General features: G+C 58.4%; 1 protein-coding gene across 1 annotated transcript; it reads left to right on the top strand.

The window, feature by feature from the left end:
• Positions 1–1155: 1155 nt before the first annotated feature.
• LOC141968564 (ectonucleoside triphosphate diphosphohydrolase 8-like) lies at positions 1156–7291 on the top strand. Its single transcript, XM_074923366.1, has 10 exons — positions 1156–1271; positions 1570–1707; positions 2365–2482; positions 3148–3298; positions 3839–3998; positions 4136–4366; positions 5366–5629; positions 6014–6124; positions 6431–6568; positions 6931–7291. The coding sequence occupies exons 2-10, from the start codon at positions 1582–1584 to the stop codon at positions 7135–7137; spliced, it is 1506 nt and encodes a 501-aa protein (XP_074779467.1). The 5' UTR covers positions 1156–1271; positions 1570–1581; the 3' UTR covers positions 7138–7291.
• The last annotated feature ends 1923 nt before the right edge of the window (positions 7292–9214 follow it).

Here is a 9214-nt window from a genome sequence, read left to right as displayed (position 1 = left end):
AGGCAGCAGTACAGGCAGCGGTGCAGGCAGCAGTGCAGGCAGCGGTGCAGGCAGCAGTACAGGCAGCAGTACAGGCAGCAGTAGAGGCAGCGGTACAGGCAGAGGTGCAGGCAGCAATACAGGCAGCGGTACAGGCAGCGGTGCAGGCAGCAGTACAGGCAGCGGTACAGGCAGCAGTGCAGGCAGCAGTACAGGCAGCGGTACAGGCAGCGGTGCAGGCAGCAGTACAGGCAGCGGTGCAGGCAGCGGTGCAGGCAGCGGTGCAGGCAGCAGTACAGGCAGCAGTGCAGGCAGCGGTGCAGGCAGCAGTACAGGCAGCAGTACAGGCAGCGGTGCAGGCAGCGGTGCAGGCAGCGGTACAGGCAGCGGTACAGGCAGCGGTGCAGGCAGCAGTACAAGCAGCGGTGCAGGCAGCAGTGCAGGCAGCGGTACAGGCAGCAGTACAGGCAGCGGTACAGGCAGCGGTACAGGCAGCAGTGCAGGCAGCAGTACAGGCAGCGGTACAGGCAGCAGTACAAGCAGCGGTGCAGGCAGCAGTACAGGCAGCGGTACAGGCAGCAGTACAGGCAGCGGTACAGGCAGCAGTGCAGGCAGCAGTGCAGGCAGCGGTACAAGCAGCGGTGCAGGCAGCAGTGCAGGCAGCGGTGCAGGCAGCGGTACAGGCAGCAGTACAGGCAGCGGTGCAGGCAGCGGTGCAGGCAGCGGTGCAGGCAGCGGTACAGGCAGCAGTGCAGGCAGCGGTACAGGCAGCGGTACAGGCAGCGGTGCAGGCAGCAGTACAGGCAGCAGTACAGGCAGCGGTGCAGGCAGCGGTGCAGGCAGCAGTACAGGCAGCGGTACAGGCAGCAGTGCAGGCAGCGGTGCAGGCAGCGGTGCAGGCAGCAGTACAAGCAGCGGTGCAGGCAGCGGTGCAGGCAGCAGTACAGGCAGCGGTGCAGGCAGCGGTGCAGGCAGCAGTGCAGGCAGCGGTGCAGGCAGGCCGGGGTGCAGCCGCTGTTACAGGCAGTGGCTGCCGCTGCCTTCCCGCTCCCACGCTGTCCCGCAGGAAGCGCCAAGCTCCCGCCCCGGGCGGGCCAGGAAAGCAACCCGGACATCCGAGGCCAGCACAGGCCTCACTTTCACTTTGCACCGCTCTGCTGGGCCGGTGCAGGCAGAGCTGCGCAGGCAGGGCCGGCAGGGCCGCCCTCAGGCCGTGCCCGGGGCAGGCAGGCAGAAGGAGCAGCAGGCTCTGTGCCGCTACGTCCGAGGAAGGAGGGGTGCTCCCAGCACAGGTAAGGGGGAGGCTGGCAGGGACCGCGGCCACCCTCTCCCTGCGGGCAGGGCAGGAGGAGCCTTTGCCCCTGTCCTTTCCCAGGACGGAGCTGACGGCCTGGGTTCAGCCCCGCTCTGGGACGCGTGTTGCTCTTCTGCCAGCCAAGGGGCAGGGTCACGGTCTCCAGACCGGCTGCTCCATGTCCTGGGGGGGTTTAGGGGATGTGCGGTTCCCAAGCTGCTGGGAGAAGGGGACCCTGGGAGGAGCTGGAGAGACAGGGCAGGGGCTGCCCTTGCAAAGACCATTCCTGCCCGCAGCCCGGCGTAGAGATGCAGACGCGCCTGCTTAGGGCGGTGGGCTGGAGCTCGGTGGCCATCCTGGGGGTGCTGGGGGTGGCCGTCTTCCTCCTGATCCTGACCCTGGCGCAGGATGCTGCCCTTCCTCCGAGGAACAAAGTAGGTGCCCGGTGGGACCTGGGGAATGACCACCGGCCCCTTTCCACCCCTTATCCATCCATCAGCCCTGCCTTCCTCTCCATTTGCACGTCTTCCCATGACCAGCCAAGCTTTTCTGGGCTTAACCTAATCAACGCAGCATTGGACAGATCAGCCACCCCCACCTTAAGCCACAGTCCTGGCTCCTTGTAAAGGAAGGGAGAGAGAAGAGCAGCCTTCTTTCTGGGGCTGCTGTTTGCCACCCCAGAGCACTTTTCTCTGTTTTCAGACATCCAGATCATGTGGTGGGTTTACATCTCTCTCTCATGTAGCTTTCTGATGGCTTTTGCAGACTCTTATAAAATAGGGTTTGTGAGATTTGACACTTGTGAGGTCTGTGAGCAGCTTTGGCAGCCTGAGCCCTCGGGGACATGTCTGAATTCCTCCCTGCTCTGCAAATCACCCTGCTGACCTGCACATCTCCCCTTTCTGAGCTTTAACTCCCTTGAATGATTAAATCGGGGGAATTAGTGGTTGGGTGGGGCTGCTAAAGGGAAGATGGACATGCAAACCTGGCTACTTGTGTTCATGCACAGGCAGTGAGAGCAGAAGCTCTCAGAAACTCCTTGGTGCAGCCCCAAGCGTGCTGTGACCCCCTGTCCCCTCTCCCTCCCCCAGTACGGTCTGGTGTTTGATGCTGGCTCCACGCACACAGCTCTCTACATCTACCGGTGGCCCGCAGACAAGGAGAACGGCACCGGCATCGTGTCCCAGGTGGAGGCCTGCACTGTGCCTGGTGAGTGTGCTCAGACATGCTCGTCCCTCTCTCCCAGACAACAGGATCGCTGCCCCAGACTCTCACAGCATTGTTGGCGATCTGAGTCTTTCAGCCTGTGCTGGGCCAAAGCGAGATTGGTCTGGCGGAAGAACAAAAGTAAAGTGTTAGGGAAGACAGTTTGCACCTCAGGGAGCCCTACAGTAAATGGGGGACCCAAAGGTGGGTAAGGAATTTGGCTGCCAGTTAGCACAGTTCCTGGAGCCAGTCCAGTCTGGCAGCATCAACTCGCACCTTGGGATGTTGGATGTGCAGTTTGCTCCTTCTCCAGTGCAACTGCTTCCTTGGCTCTTCTTCCTACAACATCTCTTCACAGCTTCTTTCATAATATGCGGCTTTATGTTCCCACAGGGCCTCCTAAAATCTCTGAAGAAGTCCCTAAACATTACTGAGTTTCTGCTGTATTTTTGTATGTGGTTCCTAACTGCTCTTTGGGTCAGCAGTTTTCATTTTGGTATCTGTACAGCACCAAACACAGCAGAGTTTTGGACTGTGATTGGGACATCTGAGTATTGCCAAGGAGGTCCATAGAACTCCCTGGGCCTAGGGAATGACTGGACATGTCCCCTGCTGTCCGGTGTCCTGGCAGCACTGAGCTCGCTCCATCACGGGGTGCCCTCTTGCAGGAGAAGGCATCTCTAGCTATGCAGACAACCCCGCTGAGGCTGGAGCCAGCCTGAAGCCCTGCCTGGACAAGGCCATGAAGATCATCCCGGCAGAGCAGCAGCGGGACACCCCCACCTACCTGGGGGCCACAGCGGGCATGCGGCTGCTGAGGTACTGGCACCGCCCCGAGCCAACCACCCCCAACCCCTTCCCTACCGCGCGTTTCTGCATTGTAGCCGGGGCAGGGGGCTGGGACAGGGGGCTGGGACAGGGGGCTGGGGGTATCAGGGGCTGCTGCCCGGGCAGGCCATGGTGATGGGCAGAGCATCCACGTCTGCAGTCTGCCGGGGTGTCCAGGAGAGCCGCTCGCCGTGCCCATAGAGAAACCCCCCAGCCCAGCCCAGCACCAGCCTGGCAGCAGCCCCAGAGGTGGATGAGCCTCCTCGCCAGACTTGCCTTGACCTTCCCGCATGCTCAGGCAGAGCCTGCGGGCAGCGCTTTTGGGGAGACTCCTGGTGCACCACTTGAGGGATCTGGCAGCTTGCAGGAGATGTCCTGCAGGCAGGGCAGCGATGGATGGGGATGTGCCTTGTCTCTGAGCACCACCGCTCCTCCGCAGAGGACAGCAGCCCCTTGCTGTTAGCCCTGCTCTGAAAGCTCCCTGGCCATTGCCTCCTCCACTGCACGGTATTTATCTCCTTCCCTGGGCAGGGAGCAGAACAACACCAAGGCTGAGCAGGTCTTCGCCGAGGTCTCCAAGGCCATTGGCAAGTACCCTGTGGACTTCCGTGGAGCTCAGATCCTCACGGGGAACGAGGAGGGCTCCTTCGGCTGGATCACCATCAACTACCTGCTGGAGACGCTTGTCAAGGTGTGAGCCTGGGGAGAGGGTGGAGAGGGGTGGAGGGGGTCTCCCCTCCCTGCTGTGCTGCAGTCTGACCTGGGAAGCCAATGTCCTTGTGGTCACCCTGTGCCGGGTCCCCGTGGGTAACTCCTAGTGCTGGGCAGCGCTCCTTCACAGGCAAGTGGACCCACCCACCAGCAGAGAATGTGGTTGGAGCTCTGGATCTTGGTGGAGGTTCAACCCAGATCACTTTCGTTCCTGGGACCACCATAGATGACAGCAGCACGAGATCCCTCCTCAGGCTGTACGGGACCAACTACTCCATTTACACCCACAGCTACCTCTGTTACGGACAAAAGCAAGCCCTGAAGATGCTGATGGCATCCTTGCACCAGGTAACTGCCTCCAGCCTTGTGCTCCTCAGCTACAGCCTGAGCCCTGATCTCACTGAACTAGGCAGGCAGCACCCGCTGGGTGTGACGATGACTGGGCTTTGTGCCTTTGTGCCAGCCCCTGTGAGGATGGGGGGTACAATAGGGCCACCATGGCAGGAGCCATCCCAGGGGTGACCCAACAGCAGAGGGCAGGGTTGAGACAAGATGGAGGTGGACATCCCAGAGCAGGATGCCTGACCACAGGGCTTTGGGGATGGTGGGTGCCTGGGGGCCCTGTCCCAGGGCTATCTTGCCCAACAGATCTCCATTCCTGTCCTGATGGAGGGGCTGTGTCAGCCCAGCCTCAGTCACAGGGGGCTGGAAGGACCCAGCCCTGGAGGAGGGAACCTGATAGGTGCTGGGAGGCTGGGGAAGACCCAGAGAGGTTTTTTAGCACTGGTTTAATGAATAACTTGGTTTTATGGGTAGAAAGTGAACCTGCTGGTCTTCAGCAGGAGGTGCTGGCCATGGGAGAGTGAAGTGGTGTACAGGGGGACACTAATGTCCATAGCTTGGCTGTGGGGTGAGGGCTCAATGCCAAGTCGTGCTGGTTGGAATGGGTAAAAGAACATGTCCAGAGCACATTGCAAAGATAAACCAGTGTCCATTTTGATTTTGCTTAAACAGCTTCTCAGCTTTCGCTCTCCTCTGAGTCTTGGTGACCCTACAAAGGAAGAGTAGGGGCAGAATGGGTCTACAGTCAGCACAGGATACAAACCCCCAAGGCCTTGGGCGTGTGACCATCACTGTAGCGGATCCCTGACCACAGCGTGGTCACACCATGCTTGTCCTCATGATTCTGTGCCTGCACCCTGCGGACAAGACCCCATGGTTGGTGGGGCCACCATGCTAGTGTCCTGCCTCTGGCTGTGGGAACAGGAGCTCTCTGTGGGCTGTTTCTCTCATTCCCATCCTCATCCTCAGTGCCAGGGCAATGCTAACAGCTCCCACTCTCTCCAGGGCAGCCCATCTCCCCAGGAGATATCACACCCCTGCTACCCCACGGGATACCAGGAGAACGTCACCACGTCACACCTCTACAACAGTCCCTGTGTCCGTGCACCGAGCACACCCAGCCCTGCACAGGTCCTCACAGTGATAGGGACAGGGGACCCAGCATCGTGCAGCACCGCCATCGGGAAACTCTTCAACTTCACCTGTGGGGCCAACAGGACGTGCGGGTTCAACGGGGTTTATCAGCCGCCTGTGCGGGGACAGTTCTTCGTAAGGAGCCTCCGTCCCCATGGCTGTGGCAGGGGTGGGGGGTTTTGGGTCACCAGAGGCTGTCCACGACCCCAGGAAAATTGCTGTATGAGAGAAGTCTGAATAGGGCCAGGCCTGAAAGCTAGGATGTGCCCTGTGCATGGAGACAGGCAGGGTGCTCACCAGTGTGTCAGGCAGGCCCAGACCTCTCTTGTCACAGTACCAATCTCTTTCAGTGTGGGGAGCAGTCCCAGGGCTCCTTCCCAGCAGGTCAGCAAGCATCACCCTGCTGTGCTGAGAGGTGGCCTTAAGCACCTGCAGAGCACCCGGAGGGAGGGGCGGGGAGGGGTGGCAGTGGCCTGGGTGCTTCACTGACTTGCTGCCTTTGGTCTTAAACACCCACAGGCCTTTTCAGGGCTTTATCACAACCTTCACTTTCTGAACCTGACTGGAGGGCAGTCCCTGAGCTTGGTCAATGACACCATCAGGGAATTCTGCATCATCAAGTGGGAGAAGGTGAGGTCCTGCCTAGGAGATGAAACCCACGTTTCACCTGGGCGCTGGGCAGCCTGAGGGCTCATCTGCAGCACATCCTCTGCTGCACAGAGAGCAGCTGGAGGGAGGTGGGAGGAACACAAAAATCTCTGGACAGGGAGAGAGATGGAAGAGCAGCCTGTAGCCTCCTGGGTCCTCCTTGCTCCCCAAGCTCAGGCACTCCTGGGTCTTTGCTACCAGCTGCACTGTGGGGCTCTTCCCCACAGCGTGGGTGTACAGAGCACTGCTCTGCACTGGCAGTTCCCCCCGGCTCTTCCACCTCTGCAGATGCAGGAGGAGTTCCCCACCATGAACAGGACTCACCTCCGTGACGTCTGTGCGGCAAGCTCCTACGTCCTCACCCTTCTCCTGCAAGGCTACAAATTCAACCACACGACATGGCTTGATATCCACTTTGTCCAGCAGGTAGGAAAGTGCCTGGCAGCCCCCAGCTTCCACGCTTCGTGCCATGAAATGACTTGTGCCCACGCTGTCACTGCCCCTGCTCTGTCTGCATGGAGGAGGAGGGAATAACGGGGCAGCACAGCCTGTGCCCAGGGCAGCTCTTGAGTTATGCTCACAGGCACCTGCCAGGAGGCCTGGCCTGGGCCATTTATGCCCTCCCCCAGCTTGTCTCACTAACAGAGTATCTGCAGCCCAGGGTGTGCACAGATAAGGTGGCTGTGGAGCAAGACCTGGGGGTGCAATAGTAAAGGTCTTCCCTGGTTCTCTGGCTTGCGTGGTACTTTTCAGCCTTTCACATCTCTCTTTGTTCTCTGTCTGCACAGGTTGCCAATGTAGATGTGGGCTGGACTCTGGGCTACATGCTCAATCTCACCAACATGATTCCCTCAGAGACTCCCCAGAGAGTTGTAGGGCTCCAGAGAAGCAACTGGGTAGCAGCCACAGTTTTACTGGCTGTCATGCTCATCCTCATCTTCTGCCTGCTCACAGTCATATGCTGCCAGAAAAACTCCGGTTATGAGAGTCTCTAGCAGCACCAGAGGCTGCCAAAGACACTTAGTCCTACCGTGATTGTGTGAGGAATTACAGACCTGGGAATCACCCCTATATGTCCAGAAGCTGTGAACTTGTAATGTGGGACACCTGTGTCCTGGCCTTGTGAGCTGGAACCAGCATAGGCTTTAAAAAATCCTCCTGTAGCTGTGTGCTGTCTGGTTTTCCTTTCCCCTCACTGTTGTTTGGAGATACTCTAGGAGATGAGGCATGGATATGTAGAGGCTCAGTGCTGTGGGTGTGGGGACCACAGTGCTGTGGGGCGGCTGGAGATGATGGGACCAGTGGGTCAGGGAAGGGAGAAGGGGTGTCTGAAAGCAACAGGATCATCATGAGGCTGGTTACAGCCTGCAGCAGATAGTGCGATAGTGCATGTGGGGCAGATGCGTCCTGCCCCATCCCAGGACAAGAGCCTGCATCACCCATGGCCACCAGGAGGATGGTCAGACACTGGAACAGGCTCCCCAGAAAGGTGGTTGGTGCCCCAAGTCTGTAAGTGTTTAAGAGGCATTTGGATGATGCCCTTAATAACATGCTTTAACTTTTGGTCAGCGGTGAAGTGGCCAGGCAGTTGGACTATGATCACTGTAGGTTCCTTCCAACTGAAAATATTCTGCTCTGTTCTATTTGGTGCCAGACAGAGGGGCAGTGGCAATGGGACTATGGGGGAAGCTGGCCTGGTAGATGGGACTCAGGCTCTGCCCAGGACTGGGAAGCCCTGTGAGGTGAGGGATGGCAGCAGCACCCTGCTCTCCCACACGAGGTTCCTCTCTGGTCCATCTGCACCCTGTCTGTGCCTGGCAGACATCCTCCCTCTCCAGCATACAGGGTGATGTGGGAACACTGGTGGGACATGTCAGGGCAGCTCCTGGGGCCCCCTTTACATTTTTGGAGAGTCCCACTGGTGTCCAGTGGATGGGTGAGGTGAGGACAGCCGAGCTCTCATCAGGAAAAGACCTGTCCTTGTGCCCTGCTGGCTCCTCTCTGAGGTATTGCAGATGTTGAGATGTCTCCAGGAACATCTCCCATAGCACTGAGCAATGTTGACTCTCTCCTAAGTCCCCATCATCACCAGCCCTTACCTGGAGGATGGAAACAATAAAATCATAACTATTCAGGAGCGAAGTAACAGGCATTCCCTCATTGGCTGCCCTTTACAGTGTTTATTTGGAGGATGAGAGCTGTGAGATGCCTGCCTTTCTGCAGACACCAAAGGTCAACTCCTGACTGCCAGAAGGCAAATAACAAGATGAATCATCCACACGGCAGATAATAAATGAGCAGATCCAAAGGCAAGGGTGCAGTTGTGGGCAGGACCCAGCTCAGCCACGTGCATGGGATCAGGGCAGGACTGCAGCCTGCTGGTGTCTCAGACTGACACCGTGGTGTCCAGGACTTCTGCTGGTGGGACAATGTTGTCTCCAGGAACATTGGTTCCTTTATCCCAGAAGAAAAGGAGGATGAGATGAGATGAGATGGACCCTCTGGGGAGGCATGGACCATGTTTCTGACTTTGGATGCTCAATGTGCCTTCTGTCTCCAAGACCATCAGATATGTCCAAACGATACACCCTCAGGAGAGCCAGCTGGGGTACCACAGAGCCTTGCAAGCCCTCATGCTGGCAGACCTGGCAGGGACCCGCCTGGCTGTTGGCAATTGTTCTCAGACCCAGCATTGCACTGGTCTGGGCCATTTATGCCCTCCCCCAGCTTGTCTCACTAACAGGGTATCTGCAGCCCAGGGTGTGCACAGATAAGGTGGCTGTGGAGCAGGACCTGGGGGTGCAACAGCAAAGGTCCTCCAAAGGTTCTCCAGCTTGCATGGTACTTTTCAGCCTTTCACATCTCTCTTTGTTCTCTGTCACCAAGTCACCCTGTCACCAAGTGCCTGCAGCTGTGCACTAACAGTCTGGCACTCTGGGAGCTCTTCCGTGGCCAGGCTGGCTCTCCATGGCCCCATGTGCCAGCCAGTGGGATGGAGGCCATATCTATAACAGGCACAGCAGTGTGAGGAGGCAGATAGGCATGGCTGGGGTTCCTGGGGTATGTGGAATG

Source organism: Athene noctua, chromosome 20 (assembly GCF_965140245.1).
Source record: "Athene noctua chromosome 20, bAthNoc1.hap1.1, whole genome shotgun sequence".
Taxonomy (NCBI): Eukaryota; Metazoa; Chordata; class Aves; order Strigiformes; family Strigidae; genus Athene; species Athene noctua.
This window is presented reverse-complemented; position numbering and strand designations above follow the sequence as displayed.

What these genes read in the sequence shown, in the direction of transcription:
- LOC141968564 (XM_074923366.1), top strand. Translation starts at nt 1,582, where the DNA reads ATGCAGACGCGCCTGCTTAGGGCGGTGGGCTGGAGCTCGGTGGCCATC. An exon ending in GCATCATCAAGTGGGAGAAG is followed by an intron (nt 6,125 to 6,430) that starts GTGAGGTCCTGC and finishes CCACCTCTGCAG; the next exon opens with ATGCAGGAGGAGTTCCCCAC. An exon ending in ATATCCACTTTGTCCAGCAG is followed by an intron (nt 6,569 to 6,930) that starts GTAGGAAAGTGC and finishes CTGTCTGCACAG; the next exon opens with GTTGCCAATGTAGATGTGGG.